General features: G+C 43.3%; 1 protein-coding gene across 1 annotated transcript; it reads left to right on the top strand.

Moving 5' to 3' along the window:
• The first annotated feature begins 445 nt into the window (after positions 1-445).
• Positions 446-7,753, top strand: LOC149457366 (small integral membrane protein 12-A-like). Its single transcript, XM_089683851.1, has 2 exons — positions 446-522; positions 7,020-7,753. The coding sequence occupies exon 2, from the start codon at positions 7,076-7,078 to the stop codon at positions 7,349-7,351; it is 276 nt and encodes a 91-aa protein (XP_089539977.1). The 5' UTR covers positions 446-522; positions 7,020-7,075; the 3' UTR covers positions 7,352-7,753.
• The last annotated feature ends 6,059 nt before the right edge of the window (positions 7,754-13,812 follow it).

Raw genomic sequence — 13,812 nt, 5'->3', positions numbered from 1 at the left:
CCCCATGTCACCATTATTATGCACCCTCAGTCACCCAGCACCCTGTGTCACCCTTATTATGCAACCTCAGCACTTCCAAAATACACCCTCAGTCACCTAGCACCCCATGTCACCCTTATTATGCACCCTCAATCACCTAGCACCCCATGCCACCCTGCAAAGTTAACACGTCACCCATGTGTACTCCACCAATCATGTTACCCCGTAGCACTGACACTGCACCCGTTATCTTCCTCCTTTCATCCAGCAAGCCCAACGTCACTGCACCCTTCAATACTACCAGTGCGTCCCTCTATACTGCACCCACCCATCAGCAATGTTTCTGCATCCAGTACTCCCTGGCACATACAGCCACTGCACCTCACACCTGACCCACCTAACAGGAATAAAGCGGAGAAGCTTATTTTTCCCGGGCTCAAAGTTCACTCCGTGCTTACCACGCCCATTTCCTGTTCCTCCGCTGACATCACTTCCGGGTCCCTGTAGTGGATGGGAAGTAGACGTGAGTTCAATGTCACTTAGGTAAGGGAGGCTGAGTATTACTCTATAGACTGTACATTATCTGTGATTATCATGGTGATTAGAGATCACATAGAGACAGGACAAGGCAGTGCAGACTGCGGCATCCACAACATGATGATACACTTCACTGCCTGCCTAGGAAGGAGCTGGCTCACCCTGATCACAATGAACAGGACGGATAGAACTGCCACTCCTGGGTTTAGCTTTTCCAGATGCGGAAGTGATCAGTGAAGTGTTACTTTTGTGCCTCCTGGGTCACTTTCTCCTGTATTTAGAGGTTTCTGCTTTAAGCTGCGTTTATTTGCAGTTTGAACACCTAGACACTGGGTGTTTAGCCTGGTGCATGGGGCTTTGGCAGTTAGCTGCCATCAGAGGGCACAGGTGCCCCATCCAGCTCTACTGCTGACAGCTTGGAAAACTCTAGGAGAGTCTGACAGCTGCTGTGTTAGACTACAATGTACAGTAGTGAGTGTACAGCTTGTATAACAGTGTAAATTTGCTGTCCCCTCAAAATAACAACACACAGCCATTAATGTCTAAACCACTGGCAACAAAAGTGAGTACACCCCTAAGTGAAAATGTCCAAATTGGGCCCAATTAGCCATTTTCCCTCCCCAGTGTCATGTGACTCGTTAGTGTTACAAGGTCTCAGGTGTGAATGGGGAGCAGGTGTGTTACATTTGGTGTTATCTCTCTCACACTGGTCACTGGAAGTTCAACATGGCACCTCATGGCAAAGAACTCTCTGAGGATCTGAAAAAAAAAGAATTGTTCTACATAAAGATGGCCTAGGTCAGTGATGGCGAACCTATGGCACGCAGAGCCATCTCAGTGGGCACGGCAGGAAGAACGCGCGGTGCGCACCAGGCGATCTCCGTGATCGCTGTGTCCTACGGACACAGCTGATCACGTGACGTGGTAAAAGGCCAATCACAGCGGCCTTTTACCACGTGATCAGCCGTGTCCAATGACACGCTGATCACCGGGAAATGCAAATGCCGGTTCTCGGCTGCACTTTCCTCACGCTGTCAGATCGTGAGGAAAGTACTGCCGAAAACCGGCAGTTGTCAGAGCAGGGAACGGCACCGATCATCAGGGTCAAAGATCATCAGTGCCCTGATGATCAGTGCCACACACACGTTCCGCCCACCTGTGCCCAGCAGTGCGCCCACCTGTGCCCAGCAATGCACCCACCTGTGCCCAGCAGTGCGCCCACCTGTGCCCAGCAATGCACCCACCTGTGCCGCCTACCTGTGCCTAGAAGTGCCACCTACCTGTGCCCAGTAGTGCCACCCACCTGTGCCAGCCCACCAGTGCCACCCACCAGTGCCCATCAGTGCAGCCCAGCAGTGCTGCCAGTCAGTGCCCAGCGGTTGTTCCAATCAGTGCCCAGCAGTGATGTCAGTCAGTGCCACCTATCAGTGCTGTCTATCAGTACCCATTATCAGTGTCGCCTATCAGTGCCGCATATCAGTGCCACCTATCTGTGACACCTCATTAGTGCTGCCCATCAGTGCCACCCATCAGTGATGCCCGTCAGTGCCGTCTGTCAGTGCCTCCAGTTGGTGCTATCAGTCAGTGCCGCTTATCAGTGCCCATCATTTCCTGCATATCAGTGCATCATCAGTGCCTCCTCATCAATGCTCACCAGTGCCGCCTCATCAGTGCTACCTATCTGTGCCGCCTCATCAATGCCCATCAGTGCTGCCTATCAGTGCAGCCTCACCAACGCACATCAAAGAAGAAATATTACCTGTTTGCAAAATTTTAGAATAGAAGCAAAGGAAACCTTTTATGTTAATTTTTTGCTCTTTTTTCATTTATAGTGCAAAAAATAAAACACCCAGTGGTGATTAAATACCACCAAAAAAAGCTCTATTTGTGTGAAAAAATTATAAAAATTGCATATGGTTACAGTGTTGCATGACCGCACAATTGTCATTGTTAAGTGCAACAGCACTGAAAGCTGAAAATTGTCCTGGGCACAGGTGGGTGGCACTGGTGGGCACAGGTGGGTTGGCACAGGTGGGTGGCACTACTGGGCACAGGTAGGTGGCACTTCTGGGCACAGGTAGGCGGCACAGGTGGGTGCATTGCTGGGCACAGGTGGGTGCATTGCTGGGCACAGGTGGGCGCACTGCTGGGCACAGGTGGGCGGAACGTGTGTGTGTGGCACTGATCAGCAGGGCACTGATGATCAGTGACCCTGATGATCGGTGCCGTTCCCTGCTCTGACAACTGCCGGTTTTCGGCAGTACTTTCCTCACGATCTGACAGCGTGAGGAAAGTGCAGCCGAGAACCGGCATTTGCATTTCCCGGTGATCAGCGTGTCATTGGACACGGCTGATCACATGGTAAAAGGCCACTGTGATTGGCCTTTTACCACGTCACGTGATCAGCTGTGTCCATAGGACACAGCGATCACGGAGATCGCCCGGTGCGCACCGCGCGTTCTTCCTGGCGTGCCCACTGAGATGGCTCTGCGTGCCATAGGTTCGCCATCACTGGCCTAGGCCATCTTTATGTAGAACAACAATTCTTTTTTTTTCAGATCCTCAGAGAGTTCTTTGCCATGAGGTGCCATGTTGAACTTCCAGTGACCAGTATGAGAGAATGAGAGCAATAACACCAAATTTAACACACCTGCTCCCCATTCACACCTGAGACCTTGTAACACTAACGAGTCACATGACACTGGGGAGGGAAAATGGCTAATTGGGCCCAATTTGGACATTTTCACGTAGGGGTGTACTCACTTTTGTTGCCAGCGGTTTAGACATTAATGGCTGTGTGTTGTTATTTTGAGGGGACAGCAAATTTACACTGTTTTACAAGCTGTACACTCACTACTTTACATTGTAGCAAAGTGTCATTTCTTCACTGTTGTCACATGAAAAGATATAATAAAACCTTTTAAAAAATGTGAGGGGTGTACTCACTTCTGTGAGATATTGTACATCTAGTGCAGTATACACCCAAGGAGGAATGCCCAAAATGGAGACATCATGTGTTCCAGGCATGCATTCCAAACACCAAATAAAAGTACTGCTAGGTGCCCTGTCCAGCCACAGCAGCTGTCACTCTCCTACAGTTTACCAGTCTGTCAGCATAGGAGCTGGATGGGGCACCTGTGCCCTCTGATCGCAGTTAACTGCCAGAGCCCCATGCAGCTGGGCTAAACACTCTACACTGGGTGTTGAGCCAATCAAATAAGGTGTCTAATCGGATCTTGGACACACAGGGGTTGATTTACTACAATTGGGAAGTGCAAATTCTGGTGTAGCTATGCATGTTAGCCAATCAGCTGCTAACTTCAGCTTGTTCAGTTAAAGGATAAGTTCACCTTTTAACAAAAAATAATAAATGCACATGTTTTCACAGGTAAAAAATGTGCATTTATTAATTTTGTTTCTGGAGGCTCTAAAGAATTGCAGCAGTGATCAGTAGATCGCTGGTGCCATGCAGGTCTCCTGCAGGCCTGTCAGACTTGTCAGTGTATCTGTATGTCTGTACATCCCATACAGGCAAGCAAATACTGACAGGAAGACTCAATGAACTACGAGGAGCTCCACAGCATCTTGGTAGTTCATTGACAACTACAAGCTGACAACCACGAAGGTTGTCGGAACTTGTAGTGGTTTCATTCACAGAACACTGTGAATGAGTGATGTGGCCAGGCAGATGGGTCCCTGCACGGCCATTTGTTTTTTAAATTGTGACAGCTAGCAAGGAGGAGAAGGTGTATATGGAGTAAAGCATGCTTGTTGTACTCACTGTGGAACCTAAGGGGTTAATCCTCAGCATTGTGTAAAAAGGCTGTTTGATCCTGACTTCTTGCCCCTCCTCTCCTTCAAATGTCCATACTGATCAGACAGACTGAATCCGTAGCCCTTCTGCACATACTCCGTTTAGTGTGTATTACTAGAGAGGTTTTTTTCTTGGAAGAGTGCATGTGATCAGCACAGGGCCAATGAGCACTGTCCAAACAGAGATCAGGGGTTCTGCATCCTCCTACAGCAGAAAAGAAACTCCTGCAAGCTTTGACCAGTGCTCTGCTGAAGTCACAAGACTGCTCTAACTGCTGATGAGAAAAGGTATTTAGCTGTTTATATTTACTAGAGTAATTGCATTTCCATGTTTTGTGTACTGTGAGAGACCAGATAGAGTGAATGCAGGGGCCTGGGTTTAGTGACACTTTAAGATCTCGTTCTCACGTCATGGTTTTCACAAAAAACAGTGGATGTGTCGTAAGAAGCAGTGTTATTCAGTGAGGGTCTTTAGGTCTGAGTAGTGAAAATATATGTAAGTAAACTACAACCGACAAGGATAGATGTGGACCTGGCCTAAAATTCAGGTGTACCCTTTTATTAAAAAACCCTCTTATTCCATATTTGTACTCCTTTAAGGCCTTGTTCACATGGGTGGCTGCTTTTTTGACCGCTCTGAAAAGCAATCCACCCTTGATTGTTTTTCAGATTCAGTTGACAGGAGTCTCAGAGACAATAGGTCACCTTCTAGACAATAATTTTTGAAATCACTTGCATTATGTGTGGTTGCAGTGGGGGTTCATTCTCCCGAATGCAGCATGTTTGGCAGTGGCACCGCCTGCCATAGAAAAATGCTATATAAAATTTTCTGCATTGCAACTGTGTCAGAGCATACAGATACATCAACTGGCAATGTTAATTTGCCGCTGGGTGGATGGGGGCAGTAAAAATGCAATCAGACATGTTCCTCATCTCTCTTACAGCTTTAGGAACAAGGCTTAAAACCCCTTTAAAATTACTTGTACCACATTTCTCTCAGCAAGATCCACTATCAAAGATCAAAGGAAAAAAAAATAAACATAAAAAGAGAAGGAAATGGACAGCAGAGAAAAAAAGACTATAAAAGAAATAAACCAAGCCATAACCCTCTTGGGCATGAAGTTCACCAGAGCTTCACAGGTTGCCACTGGAGTCCTCTTCATTTTCCAAAAACTTGTGACAACAAATGAGATCTGCAAAATACTCACCATGCCCCTTAGCAAATATCTTGGAGTGTCTACTTTCCAAAAAGGGAGCATCTGGGGGGTTGTTTCTACTATCCTGGCATTTCAGGGCTAACATTAAAAAAATGAACAGCAGCGCAGGATCTCTGTCAGCAAAACATGTAGTTTTATTGAACAATTAAAAAAATAGTACACTCACGTGTAAAACTCTTGACAAACAGCTCTGGCACAGATCGCAACATAGAAGCAATTCCAAGTGTGTGAAGTGGATGACCATTTAGAATCCCTCAGCTGGCATAACAAAGGAGTGAGCTTGACAGCTGTCAAACGCCGCTAATGGCTGACACTGCCTCCTGGATCTCCATACACTGTAGAAAGGGAGAAGAGGGAGCGCAAGGAGGGGGCGGTAATGTGTTTCAAAGGACACATCTTCTTTGTCAGATCCAACATTAGACACTTATGCCACACACCACTCATTCTTCTAACCACCTGAAGATCAAGCCTTTTGTGACACTTTTAGTTTACATGAAAAAACTTTGTTTTTTTTCTAGAAAATTATTTTGAACCCCCAAACAGTTTACAGAATAAACTGGCGGGTGTTGCAATTTTTTATGTCACACAGTATTTTTGAAGCAATTTTTCTAGCACAGATTTTTTGCGCTCCCAGCACAGAGACTGGGGTGTCACTGAGCCCCAGGTCCCGTTCCAACAATCGGGACCCAAGACTTCCGATTCCGGATCACATGATTGCTGTGATAGCCTCTGATTGGCTACCACAGTTATCAGTCACCGTGAAGCTCACCCCCTTGTTTTTTTTTCTCTCTGAATGGAGGAGATACATTGTATACTTTGAGAGATACATTGTATCTCTCTCTCTCCTTGCAGAGAGAAAAAAACCCCACCTGTTTGTAATTAAACTAAAAAATAAGTTTGATCTAGTTCAGTGTCAAGGTTACTGTTTTTGGTCAGGGTCAAAGATCAGGATTTTTTTTTTTTTTGTGTCAGTGTGTTTTTAGGTAAAAATAAACCAAAACAAAATGTGCACTATTGTTTCTGGGCTGTAGTACAGGTACAAACAACAAATAGCACACACGTATATGGTATCACTGCGATCGTCAAGAGCTGGAAAATGTATTTTGGGTTGTTCTTTGATGGTAGGTTATAGTAGTAACAAGAAAATATTTTTTTTTTACTATTATGGGCCAGTTTTTCTTTGATAATAAAAAAAAAAAAACACCAGGAGATATTCATTACCATTTACCACCAAATGAAAGCCCAATTTGTCCTGAAAAAAAACAAGCTATAATCCACCTGGATGTACAAAGTAGTTTTGATGATATGTATGGTTTACTGACAAATGGCAAAGTTGTAAAATGTTACTTAGGCTTTAAGATTTGTTTTATCCTTAAGTGTGAAGGGGATAATGGCCTTGTTTCATAATGTTATATATATTATTAGTAATGCATGGTAATCATAAAACATTTTCTGTCATCCTTATTACTGCAGGCTGTCACCTGAAGCTCTCTTTCTACAACAATAGCTTTGCATTTATCTGAACAATTATGTGGCCTCTGATATTTACTGCGTTAAGGACGTATGCTCCATACATTACCTTTCCAGTGGCACTCGTGGCGGGAGCTGTGGGATATCACTTGGAATGGTTTATTCGTGGAACCCCACAAAAGATTACAGAAGAGCAGAGCATTGTAGAAAAAAGAGAGGAAAGAGTCCTACAGGAGGCTGCAGGGCGGGATCTCACTCAAATCACCAGTTTGAAGGAAAAAAAGGAATTTACACCCAAAGCTGTCCTTAATCGCAATCGACCGGAAAAAAGCTAAAAATATGAAACTCCTCCCAACTCCTAATTTTAGGTGTTATTCTGATTGTACCAGAGAGCTGATGGAAGAACATTATGTACATCCCTTCAGTTCAAATCTATGGAGACCGATGGTGCATCAATATTTTTTTCCTTGATGGGCTCTCCAACAGAATCCTTTTACCTCTTTATTTTAATTTCTTTCTCCTCTAAACTTGCTCAACCTGAAAAATGGATTGTTGTTGGCTAATTTGCTTCATTTGCCCATGTTGTGTCTTATATCAATAATACCTAATACATAAATTAAATGTGTATCTTGGGATGTATTTCTGGTTGGGCTCACTCACTGCATGGCCATATGAGCAAAACATAATGTGTTTTTCTCTTCTAAATAAAGATGTAATATGTTATGATAAAAATATAAGTGATATCTTCTTACTAAATAGAGACTTCCAGCCTGTGATGAGAAAACAATGATATAGCATATTTTTAAATGAACTACTGTAAGTACTTGAATTTGACTGGTTATCCCCTTTACAGTAGCACTCACACTGGGAGAGAGAGGGGGCCAGCAACAGGAACCAATTAGGAAAATTCTGATAGGTGGAGAAAAAGAATGTGGTTCTCGGTGTGCTGATTCTCCTTTACAGTGGGAGAAGGATTTGGCCAATCTGTATTGGCTAAAGCCCAACCCTGGGCAAAAATATTTTTCTTGTAGTGGAGCTGTGCCAGTACTGCAAGGGCTAAGTGCTTGTCTTGTCCAGAGAAGAGGAGAAAGCACTATATTTACCTGATCCTATGCTCCTCTGGCAAATGGTGCTCCCCCGCAATCCAGTAGTGGACTGTTCCTGGCATCCCCACGTCAAGAAAAGGTCTATGGAGCCTGCTCTGGGCTTCATGATGTCAGGAACAGTCCACTGCTCAAGAACAATATATGGCGTGGCGGTGCAGGAGCTGAGGGACCGATCTTGTGCGGGGAGGATCAGAGGATCAGGTAGGTTTATCTCCCTTCATCCCTTCTGTAGACCTAATTAAGCAGTTAACCCTTGCATTGTGGGCACAGCCCCACTGCAAGGAAAACTTTTTTATTTGTGCCTGGAGTTCAGCTTTAACTACAATAAAGAACAGTCATTCGGTCTCCAACGTGGCAGTGCTGTCTGATAGGGTTGTGTAAATCTCAGGAATGGATGGACAGATATGATTCCTTTCGTAGTTCCCATGTATGTTTTTCAGCTGTGTATTTATCTATTTGCCAGGAGTTCAGCGTTAAAGCTTGACCACCACACTTCTTTATGGAAGCTCTTAAACCTGGCATGAGAGAAATATTGGGTTTGTCTGTTTGCTGTATCCTCAAAAAACAAATAACTAAAAAAATGTTGGCTCTTATATAGACCCACTAGCTTTAGTAGTCTCTGAGTCAGCCACAAACAAGTGTGCAGATAAGAATTTTTGACTTGTCGCCATGTTAGCCAGGCTTCCAGCATTTTTAAAAAAGAGTGATCAGGGATGGCAGCCTCCAAGTTTATCCCCTAATATTTTTGCTTAAAGAGTAACTCCACGTTTGTTGAGAAAAAAACATTTCCCTCTGGGTGATCTATGTACATTGCAAGAATTTTAAAAAACTTTGTTGCAGAGTTCTACCTTCAGTTATTCTGAAGGAATAGCTGTTTATTAGTCTGTGTCCATGTGCAAAGTGAATGGGAGTGATTTTATGATTATCATTCAGCTGCTGCACTTGCAGGTTTCTAATAAGCAAAGTTGCAAGGTCCGCATCACTTTACCTGTGACATCCCTTTGGGAGTATCGTAGTGCAAATGTCTGGGAAAATCAGTGAGCCAATCACCAACAGCAGGAAATTACATTTCGGGGGGGGGGTCGTTCTGTACACCATCTCCTCCAAGTTGCCATATTGCATTGCATTTTACAGAAAATCCCTGCGCTACAGATTGAAAAGAAAAGGTAATTTTTAATCACATTCAATTGGCCTGTATGTACCACAATTGTATATGCTATATTATTTTTTTATTTGCCATTTTTTTGCCACAAAAGTGCAGTTATCCTTTAGCCACTTAGATTTACACCCCTTCCTGACCAGGCCATTTTTTTGCTATACGGCACTGTGTTACCTTAACTTACATGAGCATGCAACTGACAGTTGCATGCTCATGCAGCGCTGTACATAACTGAAATTTTATGTAATTTTTTTCCCACAGAGCTTTCTTTTGTTGGTATTTGACCACCACTGGGTTTTTTTTTAATTTTTTGTGCTATAAACAAAAAAGAAATTTTAAAGAAAAACAAACAATATTTGTTATTTTCAGCTGTTAAAACATATTAAACACATTAAAAAAATTAATTTCTTCATAAATTTAGGCCAAAATGTATTCTGCTACATATTTATGGTAAAAAAAATCCCAACAAGCATATATTGATTGGTCTGTGCAAAAGGTACAGCGTATACAAATTATGGTGTGTGTATATATACTGGAATTTTTGTACTTTTTTTTATATACAAGTAATGGCAGCAATTAGCGACTGGGAAGGGTAAACATCTAGGGCAATTAAAGGGTTAACTGTGTACCTAATCCGTGTTTATATATGTACTATATCGTGTTTTATTAAGGAATGTGCTGGATCTTATTCCCTGCTTTTGCAGGAAAACAAAATCCAGCACATCGCTGCTGATAGGACACAGCTCTGCCTTGTTTACATAAGCAGAGCTCTGTTCTGTCTCTCTCCTCGACAATCCATGGGTGGCAGTGGTCATCCATTAGCCGACACCCACTGATCAGCTTCTACAGTGACTGATCACAGCAAAAGCGGTGCTCTGGGGGCACGCATGCCCTACCAGAAAGTGCAGAATCATGTATATGATTCTGCTGATAGCAGTAAAACGGGTAAAATATATTTAAAACCAAAGCTTGACTTATTTTTGGGTAAAGTAAGGAGTAATTTAAACCCCTGAGAGTTTTGTTTCCCACTGTTCTTTTGGAGATATTTTTCTTCTTTCCCTATCTTAGAGGCAAAAGATCTGAGAGGAAATCTATTCAAAATGAGCAGAAAACTTCTGTTAGGCCTCATGCACGCTGCTGATGATCACACACCATGCGATCTGATTCCGGTGCGGCAAAAAAAAAAAGTACCTGCACCTTTTTCGTGTGGGTGCTGTGCAAATTAAGCTCATACAAAATGAATGGGCTCAAATTGCACTGCAAAGAATGGCATGTGATTTGAACAGGAAAGCGATGTGATTCTTGTCCAAATCACATGCGAATTGATTGTGTGAATCCAGCCTAAAGTGTAACCAAACACAAGAACAAAATGTAATATATCCAAACTTGTAAAATTTTCAAACCTTTTCCTTTATTTTCACCCATTAATTCTGTCAGCAACCTGCCTACTTACCTACAATAGTACGAAACAGAAAGCATGATATCATCTGCCCGCCTCTCATAAAATTACAAGGCTTCTCCTGAATGACAGAGGAGCGCTCAACAATGGATGACCTCATAGGTTGATAAGGACATCAGGCACCAAAAGACATCCTTGTTTGTCCCTACTCTAAATGAGGTGACTTTAGAAGCTGGAGAAGAGAAATGCGGAAATACTAGTATAGTGTGCAAAGGTGTATTTGCTTTGTTAGAATAATTCCCCTCCAATGTTTGGTGTCCTATGTGTGTGGATGTTGCTGCACTATGGAAATTTGTTTGATTAGATTTTTAGAGTGGGGTAGCTTGGCATTGTGCAAAGTTTTAAAGGGTACCTTGACTGAACAAAGGCTGAGAAACACTGACCTAAAGGATGTAGCAAACTGGGAATTTTAAAGGTTTATATATACTTGCTGATAACATAAGACAAATGTATCACAAACTCGGAACTATCATGAAATGTAAAGACACATGCCAGTATTCTCTCAATAGTTTCATGTGTATTAAATATGTGCAGTAGCTCCCTAGTGTGATCTGTTTGACCTCGACTTCTTGTGCTCCGAGTTCAGAATAATGAGGAAACGCTTGCTGCCTTCATCTGATAAGGTCTTTAATGGGATTCTAGAGGAAGCTACTAACTGGTGACTCCATAATCTATTGTTACTGCATTCTTGAAGACTAAACACAGATGAGTAATAACCAAACACATGAACTTAGAATTGGCAGACCAGACATGTATGGCTTGAAGGATATATTTTAAAGCGACTGGCCACATTCTGCTGTATTGAATTACACTGCTTAGGACATTAAGAAAATAAGTAAACAGGTAAAGGTTGTTGGTGATTTTTTTTTTTAATAAACTGTAATGGTATTTGCCTGTAAAGGGTGTATATGTTTGAGTCCTCCCTATTATTGTTCCCTAAGGGCCTGGTATGGATTTTGAGGGGACCCCCATGTCATTTTTTTAAAACAAATTTAGCCTGGGATTCCCCTCAAAATCCATACCAGACCTGAAGCACCTGGTATGGATTGGGCTGTTTTTAAAACATTTTTAAATGCCATTCGAAACATACAAAAGGGCCCTTCTGGGGATTCAGGATAATGAGCAGTATTCCCATCATACCAAATTGCTGATTTCTTTTTTACTTTTCTATGCCAAGAAAGAAATCCTCCTTCGGTGGTCCTCTATTCTTTCTATGGTGTCTTCCTGGGAGGCGATGGTGGATACGGCCCTGCCCATGTACAAACTTACATATCTGAATACAGGCTGCCCCTGGAAATAGGTTAAAATGTGGTCCCCTTGGACTTCGAAATAATGTTCCCTTTTCTGCCCTCCCCCCCTTTTCTTTTTCTTCTCCCCTATTCTCCTCCTTGATTTCTTCCCTGGTTCTACTCTCCTTACTCCTCCTACCTCCCTTTATCTTTCTTTTGGACAACTTTCCCCCTATGAGCCTCTGGTGCCTTCCCATGGTTTTATCTCAGGGACCTTTGATTTTATACATACTGTTCTTTACATGTCTACTTACTGCTCTGTTGAACTGTACAGCTGGACTATATTAGATTAATTACTAGATTAATGTATTTGGTCTATATGTATGACATTGTATTTTGTACATATTTATACAGTTTATATTGCTCTGTAATACTCTTTGTCTTCAATAAAGCACTCCTGATTTGTAAAAACAAATATACAAAAGGAATGCCAAAGCTACAAAACGAATTCCGAAATTTTTTTTGTATCTTTGTCATGTGTTTTGTATAATTTTGGACTGGATTTGGAAAAGTATTAAAGGATAAGTTTACCTTTTGGACAAAAATAATAAATGCGATTATATATTTCAGTGTAAACTTGTAGGCTTCCTTCACATGGCCATGCTGATCCATAAGTCTAGCACTACCACCCTAGGAGTCGCTAGAGATCCGGGTCCCCCTATAATCCTGAACAACCAGGCAACACGCATTTTCCTCCAGCCTTGCACTCCACAGCAAACAGTCCTTGAACTTGTTTTATTAGGGGTATTAAACTTGGATGGGGATGAGGGATACATAAGATTCCCAAGGAACTGTTAAACGGAGGACAACTTCCTGGAACTATATACAAGTGCTCAGAATGGTTTCTGTTATTTAGAGAGCTATCCAGCCTCTCCTGGCACACCACTTCAGACCCCAGATGAAATCTCACCAGTTGCCTGAGGTAATTCCTGGGCAAGGGGACCCAGAATCCATCACCCCAAGATCAGCAGTCCCAGATGGGGGCTAGTCAGGTTTCCCACCTGAATGCCCTTTTCGCCTTATCTGGCCCAGGGGGTGTGGGATTACTCAATCCTCTCCTGCAAGTGTACAAGTTGATTACTGACTTCAGGCCTTACACTGGGATGGCTCCTTCCCTGCTCCCGTGCTCTCCAGGTTGTCCTCTCTCATAGGATGGTGAGGCTGAAAGATTCTCCCTTACCTGTAGGTAGGCCCCTCTCCTGAATCCCCTCCCAGGCTCCACACTCCATCCTGCTCACTCCATCTTCCACCCGAACTCTCGTGCTGCTGTGCAGACTCAGTCACTCCTAAGGGCTATCCTGACCCCATGCCAAACCTCCTGTTTGGTGATTGGTCATTATCCCTTAGAGTGCAGACCAGCTCCTCCTCACCCTCACCCACTGAGTTCTAGAGACTTCTCAAAGTCTCTAGATCTCTTAAACTCTATGGCAAGTATGTCTCTCTGTTGTGCTATGTCTCTCTGTTGTGCTAACAGAGCAGGAATGTAGGCGATGTACTGTGACAATGTGTAGTGTACTTTAACCCTTTCCTTGCTTTCGGGGATGATTCGTGTGCACATTATGGTTACTTAGCATGAGGCCCGCCAGGGTTTTTCTTGCCTGGTGGGGGTAAGCTTTCAGACATCACCTCTCTGGGACTCCTTGTGAGCAACCCAACCTGGCCTACCCTGAATCCGGGCCCTCTGGCTGAATTTGCTGTCTCTTCATGATGGCCTAGGTCCCTCTCATTCCCCTACACACAAGCCCATGTCAAATAAATAAACAAAAAGATCCTTAAAAAGGTG

The sequence above is a fragment of the Staurois parvus genome, unplaced genomic scaffold, assembly GCF_062004578.1.
Source record: "Staurois parvus isolate SC_StPar_1 unplaced genomic scaffold, SC_StPar_1.0 ptg000324l, whole genome shotgun sequence".
Classification (NCBI taxonomy): Eukaryota; Metazoa; Chordata; class Amphibia; order Anura; family Ranidae; genus Staurois; species Staurois parvus.
Note: the sequence above shows the minus strand (reverse complement) of the source record. Positions and strands in the feature narration are given on the sequence as shown.